Genomic DNA, 23,968 nt, shown 5'->3' on the forward strand with positions numbered 1-23,968 from the left:
CAGTGACACATCCCAATACTAGCTGAGAAGCCCCTTAAACTTTGAAGAACTGGTTAAAACATATTCCAAGTACAAGTCTTGGGAAGAGAAGGATCTCAAACTCCTATAATAGAATAATCTGGGCAAGTGCCAGACCACTACAACCCAAGACTTGTGGAATAAAAACAGGCCACAGGAGAGTCATGAATAGTTCAAATATTTCCCATTTAGGTATATAAGATCAATTACCTGAATGTAAGATTTTCTTTTTAGTTTTCAATACTTAAAGCAATAGAAACTGTGCCAAAGTGGTATTATGGAAACCCTATTTTGAAATATTCATCTTGCCCTAGAATAACTCCTATAAATGGAACAGTGGGTTTCAGTGCACACTTATAATCTCAGCAGCTCAGAAAATTGATAAAAGGATCACCACAAGTTTGAGGTCAGCCTTGCCAACTTGCAGACTCTTTCAAACTAAAAAGGGTTGGGAATGTACTTCAGTGGTAGAGCACCCCTGGGTTCAATCCTCAGGACCACAAAAAAATAAACAGTACATTAATTTCAAATAGTTATTTTATTAACAGCCTCATACTATATCTGTTACTTAGCCTATGAAATGCTTAAGATTCCAGAATTATCTTAGGTTAGTCTTAGTGGTAAGTAAAAGACCAAGCAAGCAGAAGAAGGGCTGATGGCCCAGCAAGCATCTTCCAAGATTCCTTAATCAAACCAAATTTTTATGAATTCAGGCACACAACCTTAAAACCTACATACTAATTAACAGGGGAGTTTTACTGATACAGAAAAGATTCTGTGAAGAGACTCATTCATTTGGCTGCAGAGCTCAGACACTTTATTTTATCATTATCTGGAAGTGAAAGAAGAAGTCAGATCTTCCCAACTTTACTTGTCTGAGACCTGTTAGCCCCAAGTCCATCCCAAGACACTATGTCAAAGGTATTTTATACCTCTCCAAACACCAAAGAAATTACAAAGATTAACATACTCCAGAAGGAATAAACATATCAGATCAGTTTGTGAATACTGACCTGTCTCCTGTTTACACCATCAGAAAGGTTGAACAATAGCTATTTTCCTGAATGTCTTGTATTGGCAGTCACAACAGGAAGAGGCCTGTGAAGAACCCCAGGGAGCAGTCCTCTTTGTTAGATTGTAGCACTTAAAGTTTACCACAGGGAAAAAACACCAGTAATTCAGTCTTTGGCATCTCCCACACCATCCGCATTGATGGCAAACATAGCTTCAGCTTCAGGAAGACAGGGAGAGTCGTAGATTTTGCAGATTCTTGTTTCCCCTCTTCCTTTCCTCAGGTATAGTCTGACCCAAAGACACAGACCAAAGCACCAAGTTATAATTACATCCTGTTTTTATAATAGAGCTTTTTTAGATGTGTGTGTGTGTGTATATGTATGTGTGTATGTATTTCCTACAAGGACATTAGGGATCTTAGTGCATCTAGTGCACTTCCAACCTGGAGAAATCCATTCTACCCTAATGGAATGTTCATATTGAAACAGACACTTTTCAAAATAATCAGGCACAGGCATATTAATTATTCATATTCATTCTTCAACAAATGAGGGTTTTAAATTCCTTTCTGAACTAAAAGCAAACACCTGTACCAACCAGAGTAAGATAATTAGATTTAGCAAGATTTTGTTTTTAATTACACAATGTCAGCTTTAATAGGGTTTAAGTGGAAATATTTTATCATCATGTCTAGTTCATAGTTAATATGACATGAATTTCAACAAGAAGTATTGATGCCATTACCTTACCTGGTGGTTGATGCATGAGCAATGATGTTTCCTCCAATAGGTTTTTTGGGATCTGCAGCAAACATGGCTGCTCCGTCCACTTGAGCTACCACTTGGTTGGTGATTACCACTGCTACACCAAACTGATGGGGAAAGGATGTCAGTTTTGTGGCTATAGACATTCTAAGAACCTTAATGCTGCCACTACATTCCCTCACAAAGCAACAAATGACTAATGTTTCTCCTCTTTTCTATAACTTGATGATATTAGGCACTAATGTCCTCACCTCTCAGCAAGGTTCCTGGAAATTTTTGTAGCCACTGAGAAGCAGGTTCCTTCCTGCAGCTTACCTCATCAGCAAGTCTCAGAAGCATCCGCAGAAACCTGGCCAAATGCATCTGCCTGGCTGAGAGCTCTCCTCGACCTGAGTAGTCTGTTCTATAGAGAGCGGTGGCACTGTCTACAATAAGCAGTGCATACCTACAGGGAACAAGAATTTTCTTTTTTTTTCTTGGTATTGGGGATTGAACCCAGAGGCACTTTACTACTGAGCTACACTCCCAATCCTTTCTATTTTTTGAGATAGGGTCTCAGTAAGTTGCCAAGGCAGGCCTTGAATTTTAGATCCTCCTGCCTTAGTCGTCAGCCCAGTGGGAACAAGCATTTTCTGAGGACTATTTCTAGCCTGTGTCAGTTTCTGCTCCTGTACCCACTATCCTAAAAATCTCATATTCATGATTTAATTTGTATAAAGGTGTTTAATAAATATTTGTACAGCATTCACCCTAAGGTAGTATTTAAAAAGATAAGATTTCTAGCAAGTTCAGTTAGATTGTTTTTTGGTATGTGTATAGTGATGAGGATTAAATCCAGGGTCTCACGCATGCCAGGCCAAGTGCTCTACCACTGAATTCCACCCCCAGCTTTGGCTTTATTTTTCATTAGTGACTTGATCACAAAACAAGAGTGTCACAATAGGCCAGGAGTGGCTATGTACACCTGTAATCCCAGTTGTTCTAGACGCTGAGGCAAGAGGATTACAAAGTTCAAGCCCAGGCTGGGCAACTGAGGGAAACCCTGTCTCATAATACAAAAAAGGACTGAGGATATGCAACTCAGTGCTATAAGTGTGTGCCCAGCAGGCACAAGCCTCTGGATTCAATCTCCAGTACAGCCTGTGTGCAAACACACATCATAAGTATCATAATAGAAACTAAAATTCTCCATTTCTAATTCAAGTTATTATCAACAAGATTGAGGGAAAAAGCTCTGGGAACATATTTGGTGTCTTCTGCTGAGCACAAACCTGGACTCTACCATCATGGCTGATGCTTGATAAAGGAGCTGAGTCTGGTGGTCTGTGTTGAATCCCCGAGCATATGCTACATTATCCAAGACATCACTGCCAGAGAGACCATATCTAGAAGAGAGAACATTTTAGGCACAGAACTCAGATGAGTGAGAAATTCATTTTTAAGATTTAAAGATAGGTAGGTAAGAAGTGGTGTTGACAGTGCTTTCAAGGCCCAAGAATATAAGTATCTTTCTTTTTTCCTTTGTTGGTGGTGCGGGGGATCAAACCCAGGGTCTTATGCATGCTAGACAAGTGCTTTCCAACTGAGGCACATCTGCACTAAATTCCTTTCTGTATGATATACAGGCAAGCTTCATAGAGTAAGATGACAGCAGCATCTGTTAAGAGTAGATCTATCTGGCAAGACTTCGAGATAAATCAAATTTATTCTTTGAGATCTCCTGAACTAGAATAAGAATTTCTAATTACAAAGAAACAATATTCTGCAAAAAACCAAGGACAACAAGCCAAAATAATGTATCAATTTAAATTCCCATAAACTGTTGCTATATGGAAATTAAATCTGCTAAAAAGGATCCCCAAACTATAAGTTCAAGAAAATCAAAATAATTTCATTTCTTACAAACTCTAATAATAATTTACAGTTACAAGAATAAAACAAGTTACAGTTCAGAATATATTTATGTATGAATGACATCTGAATTCAACTTATGGCTCAATGATATTTTTCCTTTGTGTCTAAAAATGGCAATAAAATAGCTCCTGCTTTCATACTGCCACCTAAGACAATGTTCAAGATTGATCAAGAAAGACAATTTCATTCTCATTAAATGTACAGGGCTGGGGATGTGGCTTAGTAGTGATGGAGCAGTGGTGTAGCATGCAAGAGGCCCTGGGTTCATCCTCACACCATTAAAAAAAAAAAAAGTTTTGATTTACCCATTTGAACAAATTCAACGAAATGCCTGCACTTTTTAAAATTATTTTTTTCAGTTAGGGGTCTCCCTGTGTTGTCCAGGCTAGCCTCAAATTTTGAGTTCAAGTAATTCTTTCCCGTAGCTGGGATTAAAGGCACACATTACCACACCTGGCTTTGCCTGTACTTGCACAAAAGATTTCCTGCATCTGTCAAATAGATATGATTCTCGCTCTTCTAGACTTCCAAAAATGTGGTTTGGGTATTTTTATGGCACTTGTGAAGAGCTACTGGGCCATTCTTTTACTGGAATATAAATTCCTTTAGGGAAAAAACTGGGAATCTCTACTTTCCTAGTATATATACCTAGTAAAATTTTCCCCCCTTTTTGGGTACAAGGGATTGAACTTAGGGACACTCAATCACTGAGCCACATCCCTAGTCCTATTTTGTATTTTGTTTACAGACAGGGTCTCACTGAGTTTTTAGTACCTTGCCATTGCTGAGGCTGGCTTTGAACTCAAGATCCTCCTGCTTCAGCCTCCTGAGCCACTGGGATTACAGGTGTGCACCACCACACCCAGCTGTATTTAATTTTTTTAAATAACTATGTTACTAGTACCATGTACAGTAAGGGTCTAGAGTTTCCTTTTTTTGCACATTTATATTGAACTATATTAGCATCATGTTGAAAAGTCGTCTTTTCCACATAAATTGCCTTGGTATCTTTGTAAAATCCAGTCACCATAAAGTAAAGGTTTTATTTTTGAACTCCCAATTCATCCTTATTCCATGATCATATTTACCTAATTGCTGTAACTTTATTTATATATGTATTTATTGGCAGTTCTGGGGACTGAATCCAAGGCCTTACATATGCTAGGCAAATACTCTTATCACTGAGTTATATCCCCAACCCTTTTAATTTTATTTTGAGATAGGGTCTCAGCTAAATTGCCTGGGCTGGCCTGAACTACGATCTTCCTGCCTCAGCTTCCCAAGTAGTTAGGAGTACAGATATGCCATCACTAATCCTGGCTATGAGTTTTAAAATTGGAAAGTCTAAGACCTTCAATTTTGTTCTTTTTCAAGAATATTTTGGTTTTTCCAAGTCCTCTATATTTGCATATCAATTTTGTATCTGGTTCACCAATTTTTGCAAAAAGATTGCTTAAATTTCGACAGGGATGGTGCTGAAATCTGTAAATCAAGCCAGGTGTGGTGGTGCACGCCTGTAATCCCAGCAGCTCAGGAGGATAAGGGAGGAGGATCACTGAGTTCAAAGCCAGCTTCAGCAACTCAGCGTGGTCCTAAGCAACTCAGTGAGACCCTGTCCCTAAATAAAATATAAAAAGGGCTGGATTGTGCCTCAGTGGCTAAGCACCCCTGGCTTCAATCCCCCATACCCAAAACAACAACAGTAAAAAAGAAATCTGTAAGTCAATTGGAGGAAGACTACCATTTAATAAGAGTCTTCCTACCCATGAATATGGAGTTTAATCTTCAATATCTGTTAGCAAGTCTTATAGTTTTCAATGTGTGACACTCGTCTTTTGTCAGATTTATTCTGAAATATTTTGTTTTACCCAGAATGGTCTAGAACTCATGGGCTCAATATCGTTCTGGCTCAGCCTCTCAAGTAGCAGAAATTAAAGACATGTGTCACCATGCCTGGCTACTGTTTTATTCTTTTTCATGCTATTGTAACTGAAACTGTTTTTTGAATTGTTCTTTGTTAATATGTAGGAACACAATTATTTTGCATATTGATATGGTGTCCCACAACCTTGCTGAACTATTTTTTTTAGTTCTAGTTTTTGGTGGATTCCTTAGGATTTTCTACATATAGTCATCATCAAACAGTTTTGCTTCTTCCATTCCAAATTTGGATGCCTTTTATTTCATTTTCTTATCTGACTGCACTAGCCAAGACCTAAAGTATATCATTGACTATAAGTGGTGAGTTTACTTTGATCCTAACATGAAGAGGACAGCATTCGAAACCTCACCATAAGTATGATGTCGGTAATAGGTTTCTCAGAGATGTCTATTATGGTTTAGATATGAGATGTCCCCCAAAAGCTCATGTGTGAGACAATGCAAGAATGAAGACACATCAGATTATGAGCTTTAACCTAATTGGTGTATCAATCCACTGGTATGGATCAACTATAGGCAGGTAAGGTGTGGCTGGAGAAAATGAGCCAGTGGGGGTATGCTCTAGGGTTCATGTTTTATCCCTGGTGGGCAGAGCACTCTGCTTCCTAACTGTTATGCCCTGAGCTATTTTTCTCCTCCCTACCCTTCTGCTGTGATGTTCTGCCTAATTTCCTAGCCAGAGGAACTGAATCAGCCATTTATGTATGGACTAAGACCCCTGAAACTGTGAGCCAAAGAAATTTTTCTCCTCTTATTGTTATTGTTGGGTCTTTTGGCATAGTGACAAAAAAGTCAATGAAAACAACACACACTTCATCAAGGCACTGAACAGATGATTTACCCATTATTGACTATGATATATCGAAAGTACCATCCATTATTGAAAGTGAGAGAGACATTAGTCCTCAAATATTTGTTGCATTGTCTATTTTTTCTTTCAATCACCTCAGTTTTTCTTTCGCTTATTCTGGAGTTCTGTTGTTAGGTGTGTATATATTTATAATTGTTTATTCCAGGTGAACTGACCTTTTAATTCTAAAATGTTCCTCTTTATCACTAGTATTTTTTTTTTTGTCTTAAAGACTATTTTGTTTTATATAACTATTATTCATTATTCTTATGGTGACTGTTTGCATGTGACATCTTTTTCCATCCTTTTACTTTCAACCTATTTGTCTTTGAATCTAAAGTGTTTCTTTGGAAGTCAGCTGGATTTTATTTTTTATCCAGTCTGACAAAGATTCATATATTATTGTGTCTTTTTTCCCCCTTCTTCCTTTTACTAAAGAAGACCATCCTTTTGAACCATACATATAACTTTGGGATATAAAGAAACACAAGAGACATTCTTTAGCCAAACTAACATTGGCGATCACTGCAGTGACAAGAGCAGCCATATATTCTCTAGTCTAATAAGTAACCTACCTCTCAGCTACTGCTAGCAGTCGTTCTGGCCTAAAGGTACCCTCAGTGTCAATGTACATGGCCTTTCCTTCACCTCCACCCCGGTCAATGGGAAGCTAAAGAGGAAAAAAACAACAAGAAAAACAGTGGAAACAATCGATATTTCTGATACAGGTGATCAAGTTCTCCATGACAGGTCTATAATTCCTCTTATTCCCAATAAAGCAGAGAGGGGAAATAAAAACTGTAAAATGACAATCAGAGGCAGGAAGGAGTCATTCCCTTTTGATGGAAACACAGTTGGTATTAGACATGAAGCTGCTCTCATTGTGTCTAATAGCACATAAAGCTAGCATCTTGTCAAGAGTTTGATTGCTTACAAATATAGTTCAAAGTAGGTGAGAAAATCTGACTGCACACCAACAGATGTATCAGTTCAACAATACAAATACTTAGACCTTTACCCTAGGTTTAATTAACAAGGGACCCTAATCCAATGCCCAATTAATTTTAGCATCCAGATCAAATGTATACTTACTTTATTTAAGACAAAATTTTTATAGTTGTAGATAGACAGAATGCCTTTATTTTATTTGTTTGTTTTTATGAGGTGCTAAAGATTGAACTCATTGACTCACACATACTAGGTAAGTGCTCTGCCACTGAGCTCCAGCTCCCGCCCTATACTTCACTTTATTGAGCAGAGTTCATTCCAAAGGGCTACTAAAGGGGCTTGTCAATGGCTCAGAAGCATCTACAGCAAGTTTAAAATATGAGCAAGAGAGAAGGTATTTGCTGCAATAGTATATATGTGTTAAAAATGAACAAAGGGAAAAAGGAAAATAACAGTTTGTTATAGAAAGAAGTGGGGAGGGCAGAAAGAAAGAAAAAGCAAAATGCTTAGCATGCATGAAGCCCTGGGTTTAATCCCCAGCCTCAAAACCCAAAGAACCTAACAAAAAACTCCAAATCCCCAAACCCAACATACACACAAAAACATACATACACCCAATCAATCAAACAAAAAGGCAAGAAAAGAAAGGAACACAGAACATTATGAAAACTTGACTTACAGGCCACAAGAAAATCTCTATTTTGAACTACCTACCCCATGTTAAACACCTTTAAATTAACTCTACAAATTTTAAATGAATGATGCTTAAGGATGGTTTCCAAAATAGAAACCTATTTTGGAGCCAAAATTCACATTTAGATTCTGAGGAAAATCCCTTGGAACATTTTACGTTAAGGGGCTCGTGCTAAATGTTCTCATTCTAGAAAAAAACTTTTTTTCAAAATTACAGAACTATATGCTTGGGTTAAAAATTCAGCCCCCTTCCTCCTGCCCCTATTCTCCTTCCTTTATTCTACTGGTCTTTCTTTCTCTCATTTATTTTTGATTGGTACTTTATAGATACACATAAAGGTGAAATGTGATATGGTATATTTACGCATCTACATAGTGTAATTTTGTTAAATTCATTCCGTGTTTCTTCCCCTTCTCGTTCTCTCAGCTCCCTCTTGATTTTTTTTTTCTTTATTCTATTGATCTTCTCTAAATCTTTATGATATCTGACTAACCTGCCCTTTCCTCCCTCATTTTGCTCTAACTTCTGCGTAGGAGAGAAAACATTTGACTCAATTTTCCAAGTCTGGCTTATTTCACTTTGCATGATATTCTCCAGTTTTATCCATTTACCAGCATCTGCCATTCTTCTTTATGGCTGAGTAAAACTCCACTGTGTTCAAAACCACATTTTCTTTATCCATTCATCTATTGACAGGCATCTGGGCTGCTTCCATAATTTGGCTATTGTGAATTTTGCTGGTTTTTTTTTTTTTTTTTTTAAAGATTAAATAAAATCATGTAAATCACTTAAATAGTACTTGGCATACAGAAAGTACTTACTACAGGCTACATTCTCCAACTTGCCCTATTAGTGCAAACACAGCCATCTTGTGTTATTGGGCTAGGGCGCCAGCATTTTAGCTGTTTTTAAATAACTGATTAGTATCATAATTTGACTTTTCCTATCCTACAGTGATGTGTGTTGTTTCTCACTGTTACTATTCTAATAATGCTATGGTATAAATTCTTTGTACATTTACTAGACATATATGAAACATTTCCTAAAATTAAATTTCTGTGAAAGAGTGTTTTTTTTTTTTTTTTTTGTACTGGGGATTGAACCCAGAGGTGCTTAACCAAGTCTTATCCTTGGTCCTTTGTAAAATTTTTGTTTTGAGACAGGGCCTCAAAAGTTACTTAGGGCCTTGCTATGCTGCTGAGACTGGCCTTGAACTTGAAATCCTCCTGTCTCAGCTTCCCAAACCACTGGGATTAGAGGTGTGCACCACTGTACCCAGTTAGCATATGTTTTTAAATTTGATTCATATTGGGGCCAGGGTTGTGGCTCAGTGGTAGAGCATTCACTTAGCATGTGTGAGGCCCTGAGTTCGATCCTCAGCACCACATAAAAATAAAATAAAGGTATTGTGTCCATCTACAACTAAAAAAAATAAATAAATAAAAATAAAAAATAAAAACATTTTTTGATACATGTTAAATTCTTCTCAGAATTTTAAAATTATTCTAGTACTTAGACAAATATGGACTGTATTTTTATATTTTAACTATAGCTCTCAACTTTATATGACTTCACTGTTAAGAGATCTAATACTTAGCAAGTTTTTACTTCATTAAGTTGAGAAAATCTGAACAGTGAGAACAAAGAATGTTTAGACATAAGCAGTAATCTAACATCCTCTCTATACCTCTGGCCCTAGCTCTTAGACTGCTGAAATGTAATCCTTTCAACTTTTAATAAATTAGCATTCTTTTTCTCTGGAAAAAAAAAAAATCAAAGATCTATAGTGGCTCAGGCACCTGTGAGTGTTATTTTTATAAAGAGGCTAGGTTTACGTGAGACCTTTGCTTCAGTTTATGGTTGAGAGGAATATCTGATAACTTAATAAACGTCCCAGGTTAGGATTTTATTTACAACTTTGGAGCACTAGCATGATACTTGATTTCCTACGGCAATGATGAATATTATGTACTGTGTAAATATTCATTCTACATAGATCACTTTCAAAACAACATGGGGTGGATATTGGGGATATAGCTCAACAGTATAGCACTTATTTAGCCTGAGGAAGCCCTAGTTTGATCCCCAGCACAACAAAAAAGCAGTCGTTAAAACAACACAGGTACAACATTTCTATTAAAAAGGTCACACATCATGTTCAATAACCCATGTAAGGCTACCACCCTCTCTAACCCCTGGTACTAGGTATCAAACTTAGGGCCTCTCATATGCTAGGTAAGTCTTCTACAACTGAGCTACATCCCCAAGGGGCAATACATTGTGTGGGTTTTTTTCTTTTTTGGTACTAGGGATTGAATCCAGGGGCCCTTTACCACCGAGCCACATCCTTAGCCCTTTTGATTTTGAGATAGATTCTCACTAAGTTGCCAAGGCTGGCCTTGAACTTGCAATTCTCTTCTCTCAGCCTCCTGAGTTGCTGAGACTATAGGCATGTGCCACCATTTCCAGGTCCCATAGGGCAATATCTTAAATAGTGCTTTTTTCCTTTCAGCTATCAATTTTCTAATGGTGCTCAAGCAAGCTTTCACAGTTTATTATCACTTTTCTCAATACTTTCTTCTTATCCCCAAATTTCTCCTACATTATCAACTTCTTTCTCAGAATTATTCATGAAGAGGGCCAAAAATGACATAGGCCTACTTGATACTGAAATCCCAACTTGGCTGTCTCATAAGACATATGTTGAAATTTTGGTTTGCAAAGAAAAGATCAGTGGTGTGGGCTAGGGTTGTAGCTCAGTCGTACAGTGCTTGCCTAGCATGTGTGAGGCACTGGGTTCAATCCTCAGCACCACACAAAAATGAATAAAATATATTGTGTCCATCTAAAACTAAAAACATTAAAAAAAAAAATCAGTGGAGCAATCAAAGAAAGAAATAATAAAATGGTAAATGAGAAAGGTAAATGATAAGAAAACAAAACTATCAAGCTGGTTTGCTTGATGTCAGATAAACTTATTCACAGAGAACCAGAATATTCTTCTAACTTAACAAACAGCATTCACCATCTCAAGAAAGTGATGGCCCATGCCAGGGCATGGTGAAACATGCCTGTAATCCCAGTGACTTGGGAGGCCGAAGCAGGAGGATCTCAAATTCAAGGGAAGACTCAGCAACTTAGTGAGACTGTCTCAAAATAAAAAGAACTGGGGATGTAGCTCAGTGGTAAAGTGCACCTGAGTTCAATCCCCAGTACTGCAAACAAACAAAAAAAAACAAACAAAAAGTAATTTTCTTTGAATTATCTAGAATGATGATAAAGTCTCAAATATTTTAACACAAGAATTGGTCAAAATGGGAATAGTCCAGATTCTAAGGTACTCGGACTGACCCACTCCCAGGAACATACTCTTAAAGTCAGAGAGCGTGAAGATGACCTATTCAGGAAAGAAAAAAGGTACCACTAAATACTATTTGTAACTGTTAAAAGGGAAGTTTGTTAGTTTTCTCTTCTATACTCTACACTCTCTCTTGTAGATATTTCATTTCCAGAGAGTTCACTGTTACTTCTCTACATGACTTGGTTCCATACTCCTCAATACTGGTAGATTAAATGAGTACAGTGGTACATGCCTGCAGTCTTGGTTGCTTAGGAAACTTAGGCAAAGGATCACTCGAGTACAGAAGTTCAAAGTCAGCCTACGTAGTGCACTGAAGACCCTGACTCAAATACAAAGAACCCCTGCTATATATTTTCACTTGGGTTTTTATGGTCACCTCCAACCCACTGTCTCTAAATTTGAACTCATATTTCCATAAAAACTCACCAGGTGAATTCTTTTAATAATCTTAGATCAACTTCCTCAGATCTAGTCTTTCCTTTTAACAGATTGCTATCAGAATATTTCTGGAAGTTTTATTTTCCTATTGAAAAACTTGGAATATTCCCATCCCTTTACAGAACCAAGTTTAAATTTCATTGGAAGGGTTTTTTTGTGGTGCTAGGGATTGAACTAAGGGTTTACACATGCTAAGCACATACTCTACCACTAAGCTATATCCCCAGCCCAATTTTATACTTTGTACCTCTCCAATGAAGACCTAAGACCTTGATTTCTCTCTCCACTCTCCAAAGAATTGGGGATTGAGCCCAGTGAGTACTCAACCACCAATCTGTATCTCCAACCCTTTTAATTTAAGACAGCAGTGCGAGGGGTATGTGGGGGGTGTCTCACTATGTTGTCTAGGCTGGCTTCAATTTGTCATCTTCCTGCCTCAGCCTCCCAAGTAGCTGGAATTACAGGCATGCACCACCAAGCCCCACTTTGATATATCTTTGTAAGGTTCATATCCTACATTGTTCTACATAAATGCTAAACAGGCTATATGTGAACAGATTTATATATTGTCGTTTTGCCTGTATTGTTTATTCCATTCAATAATTTAATTTTAATTTCTTTACCTCCCAAATTTTGTATGCTTTAGGGGTCTAGTCCAATAACTATCTATCTATCCTTCTTTCTTTCTTTTTTTGGTACCAGGGATTGAACCCAGGGGCACTGAACCACTGAGCCACATCCTCAGCCCTTTTTAGTTTGAGACAGGGTCTCGCCAAGTTACTTAGGGTCTTGCTAAGTGGCTAAGCTGGCTTTGAACTTGCAATCCTCCTGCCTGAGTCTCCCAGGCCACTAGGATTATAGACATGCGCCACCTTACCCAGCTTCTAATATCTTTCTTTATGAAGATACACACTCTGATTACTGTAAAGCAATCCTTCCTTCTCCTTTAAACAGTTGAACTATTTCCTCTGTATCATTTATTTTACAGTATGTCAGGCATGCCTTAGGACTTCTATAATCTCCATCCATTCAAACACTATTGAATGCTTACTGACTAACAAGTAATGACTTAGCATCTAGCAACACAGCAGGGAACAAGCTATTTATAGGCTCTACCCTTACAAAGGTTTTAATGCTCTCAAGTCTAGTTCAATCCTTGTATTTATTTCTTAAATGCAACATATTAAGCAATTGTTTAACCCAGTGTTTATGTTCCCAAATCCATCCATGAATGAGAGTATAAGTAAAGGAAAAACAGGAAAGATTTCCCTAATAGAGGAAATATTGGGCATATTTGTATTCTGATGAAGATAATCTAAGAGAAATCGAACAGAAGCAGAGTCTGAGAGGATGGCAACAAGATGGTAATCAGATCGCACTGTTAGGGATGAGCTATTGAGAGGAAAAGGGACATACATCCATCACAGTTTGAGATAAAAATGGGTAAAAATATAGCTGGATTTATAGATTTGGTGTCAAAAGCAGATTAGATCATTGGCTCAGTGTGAGGGCTGAAAGAAACATGAAAGTATGAGAAGGACCAAGTATGAGATCAAGTTTAGGAGAGCATACCTAACCGGAGAAATTCAGTAGATTAACCAAACAGTACTGAATGCTAATCCAAAGTTTGTCATTTTGAATTTAAAGTGAAATCAGTCAGTTTTATGGTATGATTTTTCTTCAGTATGATTCAGTGAATAATTTGGGCTCAAATATTGAGAAATGGGGTTCATCTAAGGTTGGCATCTCTTCAAGTGGATATAAAAGTTGAGATTTTTCTAAAGGAATTACTTTAATGATCAACCATAGAATGAAGACTAATGAAAAAAAAGGGCAGGTAAATCCAGGAGATGCCTAAGGGATAAGAAAGTATTTGAAATCAGTGATATGGAAGTTTCTATGATGTGGAAGATTTGCAGTAGGAGTCAATCTTCCAACTAGTTATAGGAGTCCTGAGAACAGAGAAAGTCCCTTTTATGTCTGTCCTAACAGATGGTTCCGAATATATAAGCCAACTAATCCTTGTTAATTTAATTAGCTAGGGTCCCAACAGCTCACCTGGCATGTTACAGCTAGTGTATGACAGATCTGGGTCTTCCCAGTTCGGAATTCCCCAAACATCTCTGTGATGGATCCAGTTTCTATTCCACCTAAAAGCAATAAGAAGCACTTCTCAGAACAATAAAATGTCTAGAAACTATAAAGAAATGTTAGGAATGTTCTTGGAGCTCATCAGAAAGATGTTTACATAACTTAGAAATTGAAATTTCAATAAGCAGTATTATTTTGAAGTAATCATAGATCATAGAGTTGTAAAGAAACAAAGAAATGTACAGGGAGGTTCTGTGTATTCTTCATCTATAGCATCTTTTTTTCCCTTTGGTACCAGAAATTGAACTCAGAGGCACTCAACCACTGAGACACATCCCTAGCCCTATTTTGTATTATATTTAGAGATAGAGTCTCACTTGGATTCAATTCCTATAACTACCACTGCTTTTCATTAGTCAGCAAATTTTCAACCCTGTGGTAGAATAGGTCATAATTAGTTTTATTCCTTAAGCAGAGGAAGCTTATTCTCTGAATGAAGTATTAAATAGATTAAATTATTTAACTTGAAGATAATTTTAGGGCCTGGGGGTGTAGCTCAGCAGTAGAGGGCTTGCCTACACATGTGAAGCACTGGGTTTGATCCTCAGCACTGCATAAAAATGAATACAGGTATTATGTTCATCTACAACTAAAAAAACAAAAACAAAAACAGATAATTTTAATATAAGTCAAATCCCACCCTAGCAGTTTTATTTATTTGGTGTAGACACTCCCTTAACTCTTAATCATATCTAACATGTAAATCCTGCTTCAATATTTTAGTTTTGTTCTATAACCTGCATGCTTTGCTAATCAGTTTACAACATGGGTTAAAGAATTGATATTAGGGCTGTGGATATAGCTCAGTTGGTAGAGTGCTTGCCTTGCATGCACAAAGTCCTGGGTTCAATCCCCAGCACACACACAAAAAAATTGATATTACCTTGAAGTAGTTTGTCAAGCTCTTTGGAGCCAGTAGTAATCTGTATGATCTCTGACCGCCTTTGGTGGAATTCAGTTGCAGTGGTGAAACCCATTGGAACTAATTTAGCTGCTTCGGCCTGAGAAAATGAAGGAATGTTAAATCAACCAAATAATAACACTGATCTGGAAAGTTTGTGATCAATAGTGCTAGAATACAAGTCCTTCTCTGAGATTTCAGTGTTACCAATGCTGTCTTTCAAAGGTTTCAACTGTCAAAGTCAAATGAATTATTTTTAATATGTTCCCAGTTTCAAAATCATGTCTCATTTTACCTTGCTTTATATCTAAATATCTTTCCTTTTCTCTTGCATTCTTTGACTTTATCCTCTGTCAAGTTTTCCCAGTCTCTCAAACTTATGAATTCTATGGAGTCTCCCTTTTAACTTGAAGATCTTCATTCCTGGGGTGAATTCACCAACAAAGAATCTGACACCTTCTGGAAAAATTACTTCATTCACAATATCCTTCTCTCTCAATCATTTTGATTTATATGCTTAAAATGGATTTTCTTACTTAAAGTCTCAATTTCAAACACATTAGGGGGTTTGGAAGGAATAGCCAGGGTGACTGAACAAATCTTTTTTTTTTGTGTATGTATGTGGTGCTGGGGATTAAACCCAGGGCCTCACAAGGCATGCTAGGTAAGTGCTCTACCACTGAGTTTAGTCTCCATCCCTGAAAAAATTATCTTTAACATTAAAAAGCAAATAACACAATATGCATCTTTAGGAACCAGGAATTCACAACATAAAATATCTGAAATCAAACCAGACACATATGTCTACATCATTTTGCATATCTCAATTTACTTATTTTAGGTTCACATTTATGTGTTCCCAGAGCAGAGAACTGATATCATTCCTGAAATTAAGATATGACCATAAGTAAGATCCTATCAGCTTTTGTTCAGTCATGAAAACTGATGCCCAGAAGGAGACAGCAAATAGATTTTGGAGACCTCTACTGGCATAGTTTAGTCAAATCACAGTATGTGTATTTCTTTTCATGGTGCTAGGGATCGAATCTAGGGCAGAGTGCATGCTAGGCAAGTGTTCTACCGCAGAGCCACATCTCCAGCCAAAATCAATCTTTGAACAAAGTATTAGAGACTCAGAATTTTTAGTTGTTGATGGACCTTTATTTTGATTTTATTTATATGCGGTGCTGAGAATTGAACCCAGTGCCTCACATGTGCCAGGCAAGTGCTCTATCACTAAGCCACAACCATAGTTCAGAATTCTTATTTATAATTAAGCTACCACTTCAACAAACATTTGATTGAATAATCTAATAAATAACTTCATACTTACATAGATAGCAACATCTCACTCTTAGGACTTAAATTAGTAAGTACTTATTTTTTTTAAGCTCTGAGTAAATTTTACAGATTGATACTAAATAAATATCTAGAGTGATAGTCTTGCTAGTGTTTAAAAACTCAAAAGCTCTTAGTTTAAGAATATACAATAAGGGTTGGGGTTTTGGCTCAGTGGTATAGCACTTGTCTGGCATGTGTGAGGCCTGAGTTTGATACTCAGCATCACATATAAATAAATACATAAACTAAAAGATCCACTGAACAATCTAAAAAAAAAAAAAATTAAAAATAAAATAAAGGTATTGTGTCCATCTACAATTAAAATATATATATTAAAAATATATACAATGAAATGTAGATGAGGAAGGGTTAGAGTATAAGAAAATAAAAATAACTGAATTCTGATCTTAGTTCTGTTATCATCTGCATGACCTTGGCTCAATAAATAAACCGTGTTTAAGTTTCTTTATCTATAAAGTAGCAATATTGGCCCTACTTATCTTTCTCAGTATCATTAAAAAGGCAAAATGAGAATATGTGAAAGAGAAGGAATTTCAAAAACTAAAGTGCTGCTTGGGCATGGTGGCACATGCCTGTGATCCCGGCAGCTTGGGAGGCTGAGGCAGGAGGATCTTGAGTTCAAAGTCAGCCTCAGCAAAAGCAAGGCCCTAAGCAACTCAGTGAGACTCTGTCTCTAAATAAAATACAAAAAAATAGGGCTGGGAATGTGGTTCAGTGGTTGAGTGCTGGAGTTCAATCCTTGGTACCCCCAACCCCCCCCCAAAAATTAGCATTATAAAATAAAAGGGATTATTATATTAGCACCTCATAATCAGTTAAGCCAGTAAAATTACTTGTATATTTATTACAGCAAAAAAAAAGCATGATTTGAAATCACATTCTCGTTATTAAAGATCTTATCTACAATAAAAGTTAACTGATAGATTATACACAATAAAATCAATACAGGATTTTAATATTCAAGCAATAAAAACAGCTTTTCTACTTGAAAGCAATACATGCTCATTAAAGAAAACATAGAGGCTTCAGAAAATTGAGGCAAAAAAATTGACTGGGGTATAGCAACAGTAGTAGGGAACATATTTAGACTAAGTAAGGCCCTGGGTATAATTCCCAGCACATGTATGTACCTACACACAAAATTGCTCATATTCTTACCATCCAGAAATAACAATGCTAATATTTTAGTGTCTTTATCCCCAGTATATGTTCTAAACATAAATTTATAAATACAGTTGAAAAATTAAAAAATCAAATATACATATTTTTGTTTACCTTTCTTATATTAAGAACATTTATTTTTAAAAAAATTTTGTTATAGGTGGACACAACACCTTTAGTTTATTAATTAATTAATTAATCTATTTATTTAATATGATGCTGAGGATTGAACTCAGTGCCTCACATGTGCTGGGTGAGTACTCTACCACTGAGCCACAACCCCAGCCCCCAAGAACATTAATATTCTTCTCAAATGTTTTAATATCTAGCTACTGAAGGATCTTTTCTTTTGTGGTACTAGGGATTGAACCCAAAGGTGTTCTACCACTGAGTTACACGCCTCTTAAAATTTCTCACTAAATTGTCATCGTTCGCCTCAGTTACCCAAGTTGCTGGGATTACAGTCATATACCACCATACCCACTGAATGAATATATTTCTAAGATATGGAATCATAATATCTAAAAAGACAAGGTATAGTAGGATTTAAATCTAATTTCATGATATTGAAATTTATGCGAGGAGGCAAATACAAAAGTAAGCAACTGGAAACCGAAGGGGACCAGGATGAAGGGAAGGATGAGGATGGAAAAAGGAAGACTACCTTTCACTATTTACTCTTTTATACTGTTCCCACTAATGCCTCCCTAGGTCACAGAGCTGAACTTACCAGAATTTTATCAGCTTTGGCTTCACTAATTCCTTTAATATTTATTAGCTCCTTCTTTGGTGCATAGGCAACAGCCTCCACAGTATGGAATCCAGCTTCTTCTAATTTCTTCACATCATTGGCATTTATACCACATTGCTGCAAGTAAAATCATGGATAAATTTGTTTCAGTTCTCTCATCTGTTTATAAGTTTAATGTGTATACTATATAACCTATCTAATTCAGTTTTATTTTTTTTTTGGGGGGGGGTACCGGGGATTGAACCCAGGGGGGCTTAACTGCTGAGCCACATCCCCAGCCCTTTTTATAATTTTATTTAGAGACAAGGTCTTGTTCAGTTGCTTAGGTTAGGATCTCACTAAATTGCCAAGTCTGGTTTTGAACTCACAATCCTCCTGCCTCAGCCTCCCAAACTGCTAGGATTACAGACATGCATCACCATGCCCAGTTTAATTCAGAGGTATTTAAAGCAATGTAATTAATACAAAAGATCTGAGAAGTGTGACCTACATTACATATGATCCATTAAATTGCAAATTATCAACTTTCTCATCATCAAAACCAGTCATTTAAACTAGCACTAGACAATCATCAATAACACAAACAAGAAAAAATATGAGAGCCAACTGTAGGGGCACACCTGTAATCCCAGTAACTTGAGAGGCTGACAAGTTTGAGGAGTGTCTCAGGAAGTCAGAAAGGCCCTAACCAACTTAAGAAGATCCTGTCTCAAAATAACAATATTGAAGGGATGTAGCTCATGGCACAGTATCCCCCAGAGATATAATCCCTGGTTCAAAAAAAGAAAAAAGGAATAAATGCTGGGAAAGATGTGGAGAAAAGGAAAGGTTTTACATTGTTGGTGGAATTGTAAATTACTATGGAGATCAGTATGGAGGTTCCTCAAAAGACTAGGAATGGTGACACAGGCCCATAATCTGAGGCTGAAGCAGGAGGATCACAAGTTCAAGGCCAACCTCAGCAATTTAGCAAGGCCCTGAGCAGCTTAGCAAGACTTGTCTCAAAAAAAAAAGAATGGGAAAAACTATTTTTGGTCACTAAACACTACCATTTTTTATGCCACTTCTCCAAGTGAACCACCAAAAGGGACTTCTTTCTCCCTATTTAGAAGGTCAGATTTGGTTTTATTAGCCACCAAAACTATGGTTTCCAAGAGCATGAATTAGTGGAGGGATGTGTTTGTATGTGGGGTCCAGGGAGGCTTCAGGAGAAGGGAAAGATTAGTGTTTGCCAACAGAAACCATATCTGGTAGTAATGTTTACGCAATAACATGTGGGAATGTAAGGATGCTCAAGGCACCAAAAGTTATGACTCTGAATACTCAAATGTTTATCAGAAACCAACTTAAGTAATCTCTAGAGTTCTAAAGCTTAGTTGGAGATGGGAGGATTATGCAAAAGGAGACAGAAAAATCAAAAGCTTTCCCTCCTACTTCTTTCAACCCAAATCAGCTACAGTGGGTTAAAATACTGCAAAGCCCCAGCTCTGGTGCTTGATGTTCTTAGGCAGTCACAAATTTGAGTTTGGCTCCTATACCTTACCAATCCCACACTCTTCTTCCTGCCTATGCTAGCACAGAAACTTCAGCAGAGATCTGGGTGAACAGATCTCCCTGCATAACCAGTCCAGGTCACCATAACTCCTGGACAACACTTTCATACTTAATGTAAGCAGTACTGAGATTACACCATAGGATTCTAGCCTCAGTTTCTGAAAATCCAGCTCTGAGAAAGAGAAACAATAAATATGAAGATTTGGTCCAACATGTTTAGCAATAATATTAAACCTTTCCACAGTATTCTTTCTTTCTTTCTTTTTTTTTTTTTTTGTACTGGGGATTGAACCTAGGGGTACTTAACCCCTGAGTCACATCCCCGGTCCTTTTTATTTTATTTTAAAATTTGAAACAGGGTCTCCCTAAATTCCTGGGATTACAAGCATGATTCTTGACAACCTCTGAAAACTCTAATTTGGGATCTGACCTTAGGAATATACCTACAATTTTATGTAAAGGTTGCTATCCCCCATTAGGTAGAATCTAGGTACAGCATTACAATTAAAAAATTAGAAACTATGAACATACCTCTAACCGTGAAACAGGTTGTGGGCCAAAGCTTTCTTCCTCCACTGAAGTATCTGCGTTTGCTTCAAGCTGCATCTGCATAGCCATTACTGAAAAAAACAGATGGCCAACAGTATGAACACTAGAGAAATACTGTGGGAGTAAGTAAAGAGCTGCAAAGTTAGTTTTGTAACTAATCTTTGAAGAATTACTGCTGGCCTCCCTATTTGCAGGTTCCACAGGGAGAATTTAACCAACTATGGGTTGATTGAGCCTTCCAAGTAACTGGGATGATAGCTGAGCATCACCATGTGGGTATCACAATAAGGCTACTAAGACAGTTATATGATACTCAGCTTGAAAAGAATTGAGAACAAAAAACATTAAATTATCTTCAAGGTGTATTAATAAAAGTGTGCAAGTCTTTATGTCCACAAGAATAAATGGGCTTAAATCACATAAAAACTGGGTGCTATAATCCACTTTGGGAGGCTGAGGCAGGAGGATCTCAAGCTTGAGGTCAGTCAGAGCAACTGAGACCCTGGCTGGGGATGTAGCTCAGTGGTAGGGCGCCCCTGGGTTCAACCATGAGTGGTGGTGAGGATCAAATCAAAAGAATCTGGACAAGGGCTGGGGGATATAGCTCAGTGGTAGAGCACCTCCTGAGCACTCAGAAAGAAAAAAAAGAATCTGGGACTGGGGTTGTGGCTCAGTGGTAGAGTGCTTGCCTAACATGCATGAGGTCCTGGGTTCAATTCTCAGCACCACATAAAAATAAAAAAATAAATAAAGGTATTGTGCCCACCTACAACTAAAAATTAAAAAAAAAAAAAAAAAGAATCTGGACAAATATGAGGACAAATTTAACCCCAAAGATAACAGAAACCCCACTCTTGGAAGACTTGACAGAAGATAGAAGATAGGATGTCATTTATTCTTGATTGGTTTAGGTACATATCTCTTAGATGGCAGATTTAACATACTGTGAATTGATAATTCCATATCAGAATCATTGAAATGCAATTTAAGTATCTCCTTTTATAATTTAACAAAAAGACAGCACTGCAGAATAATAGGGAAAGGATGGTCTATTTAATAGTGTTTAATAAATAGTGTTGAGTAGATAGCCTTGGAGAATAAAATGAATTTGATACATCTTTCATACCCACAAGGGGAAAATAGATTTTATATTTAAATGTAAGAGGTAAAAGAAAAGTTTTCAGAATATAAGAATACTTTTACAACCTTAGGATGGATAACGATTTCTTGAACTGGATAAGTAATGCAACAACCAAAAAGAAAAAAAGACTAAATTTAAATTTAGAACATCTATTTGCCAAAAGAAACCATATTAATAGCATGAAGAATCAATCACAGTAAAAGTATTTGCCACATAGATTGATAACCAGAATAAAAAGAACTCCTTCAAATCCGTAAAGACAGAAAACACAAGAGAAAAAAAGACAAAAAAGATTTGAACAAGTATTTCACAACAGAAGATACCCAAATGTCCAAGAAACACATGAACAAATGCTCAACATCATCAGTAATCAGGAAAATTAAAACCACAATGAGATATTACTGGATACCCACCAGAAGAGTGGAAAATTAAAAAGACAAATAGCGACTTTTGACAAACATGTGGAACAGCTAAACACTCAACACTCTTGGTGTATTCAAAAACAGGCCAAGATAATGGTGTTAGAAATCAAAATATAACATAAGGGGGTCCAAAGAAGGCTTCTGGTTTTTTTTCTTTTTGCTGGTGCTGGGGATTAATCCAAGCCTTTACTGGGATAGCGAGCCATCTACCAGTGAGCTATATCCCCAGCCCCAGGATTCTATGTCTTGACCTGAGTGGTGACTACATAATCATTTTGTATCAATTCACGGAGCTGCATACCCTTATGATTTATACACACTCACAAAAACCAAACCTCACTTCGGATCATTCCCTAGGCATTACATGAACCATCAACAGTTTCCCATATTAGACGATGAAAACATCTTTTTGGCAGCTGGAGGTCGGTACTTCATAGGCAAAACTTGAGGAATTCAGAAACCTCTGCTGTAACATTAATCAGCTGTGAGTATCCCTCTCTGGATCTCAGCTTCCTAGTTCAAGTCCATCAGATGAGGACCGGGTTTGAAGCTCTGAAAACTTGGGTCAGTTTCTTTTTTCTCCACAACGAGCTCTGAGGGTCGGTTGGGCCCCGGCATGTCCCTCCCCGCCATCTTCGGGTTTCTCAGTCGGCGCAGAGGGGCCCCAAGAGTCGGCTGCCCGAGCACGGACCGGGTCAGCATCAGCCCCAGTTCTAGGAGTCCCGACTGCGCCTTAAACTCACCTGGGCCTGCTGCAGCGCTGCTCGGTGAGGCGGGCCGCGCGCTCCGACTTCAGTCCACTGGTCTCGCGCGCGCTCCACTTCTCAACCCGCTTACTCCGCCTTCCGTGCACAACCCTAGCGAGTTTCAGTACCCAACCACGCGCTTCCGAAGGCGCCTCAGGGTCCTCAGGCCTGGGTATTCAGCTGCTCTCCGCGTCCCGCGACTTTCAGAAATCCCGCCAAAGCCTCTCAGGCAGGGTCACGCCCGCGTTAACGTGACGTCGCCCCGCCCCTCTCGAACCCGCCTTTTAGTCTCTTTCGCCTTTGATCGCGAGCCTAGAGATGGGCTCAAGGAATTTGAGGGTGAGTAGTACTGTAGATTACGCTCTTCCCTTTCCCCTCAGGACTGTTTTAAACTTTGTGAGTTTTTGCTTTCTTGCTTGATCGAGCACTACAAGTTCCAAGAATTGGTGCGATCGGCCCGGAACTACATCTCCCAGTATGCATCATTGGACGCTGCGGCTAGCGATCCTGGCGGCTTCCGGAGAAGGTGTGGCGCGAAGGTATACTTGTTTTTCCTGCAGCGATGGAACGCGAACTCTTGATCTTTCCTGGCGCTGAGCTTCCCAAATTAAAAAAATAATAAAAAAAAAACCCTCAAAAACCCAAACCCTACGGATTATTGGTCCCTTTGGTTTTCTGATTCAGTAGGTGTGGGTAATTCTGATGCTGATCTGGGAACCATACTTTTGAGAGTCATTGCATTAGCTCATAGTAGTCATGTTAGCTTCTCGAGAAACCTTTTTAAAATTTATACTCTGGGATTGAAGCCAGGCCTCTTGTACTTGCTCTGACACTGAGCTATACTCCCAGCCCCCAGTTTTCTTTTACTGCCCTTCAGAGACATAAGGATAGCTGTGGTTTTACTTGATTCTTACATTCAGGTCCTGACATATTTTAATCTTATCTGTTTTCAGTTAGATGAGTGTTGGCAGAAGACTTGGTACTCCCTCTGAGCTACTTCCCCAGTTCCGCTTTTTTTTTGGAGACGGTCTTGTTAAGTTGCTGTTGCTGAGGCTGGCCTCAAACTTGGGATGCTCCTGCCTCAGCCTCCTGAGTGGCTTGGGATTAGAGGTTTCTTTGGTATATTGTCAAAGGCCTACTGGATATATGGTAAAATACTCCTCAGTTAATAAAGAGACATCACAAAAGATTTCAAATAATAAACATTTTAATAGTGCAAAAACAATCGGCTTTCCAATTAGTAAAAGAAAAACTAAACATTTTATGAAAATAGTCAACACTTTGAACA

The 23,968-nt window shown here is 37.8% G+C and overlaps 1 protein-coding gene and 1 non-coding gene across 3 annotated transcripts; one reads left to right on the top strand and one right to left on the bottom strand.

The window, feature by feature from the left end:
* Positions 1-547: 547 nt before the first annotated feature.
* Positions 548-22,890, bottom strand: Rad51 (RAD51 recombinase). Of its 2 annotated transcripts, none has more exons than XM_047541879.1 (10): positions 22,678-22,890; positions 20,354-20,442; positions 18,248-18,385; positions 14,977-15,094; positions 14,001-14,092; positions 7,077-7,171; positions 3,068-3,181; positions 2,112-2,241; positions 1,782-1,903; positions 548-1,320 (listed from the first exon to the last, which is right to left on the bottom strand). In XM_047541879.1, exons 2-10 carry the CDS (start codon positions 20,438-20,440, stop codon positions 1,197-1,199), a joined length of 1,020 nt encoding a protein of 339 aa, XP_047397835.1. In that variant the 5' UTR covers positions 20,441-20,442; positions 22,678-22,890; the 3' UTR covers positions 548-1,196. The 2 variants fall into 2 exon arrangements, with proteins under 2 accessions (XP_047397835.1, XP_047397836.1); XM_047541880.1 differs by having other exon boundaries at positions 1,196-1,320; positions 1,777-1,903.
* Trnav-aac (transfer RNA valine (anticodon AAC)) lies at positions 21,030-21,102 on the top strand. The gene has a single exon. It is a non-coding gene; the product is annotated as a tRNA-Val (tRNA).
* Positions 22,891-23,968: the final 1,078 nt, after the last annotated feature.

This window comes from Sciurus carolinensis, chromosome 2 (assembly GCF_902686445.1).
Source record: "Sciurus carolinensis chromosome 2, mSciCar1.2, whole genome shotgun sequence".
Classification (NCBI taxonomy): Eukaryota; Metazoa; Chordata; class Mammalia; order Rodentia; family Sciuridae; genus Sciurus; species Sciurus carolinensis.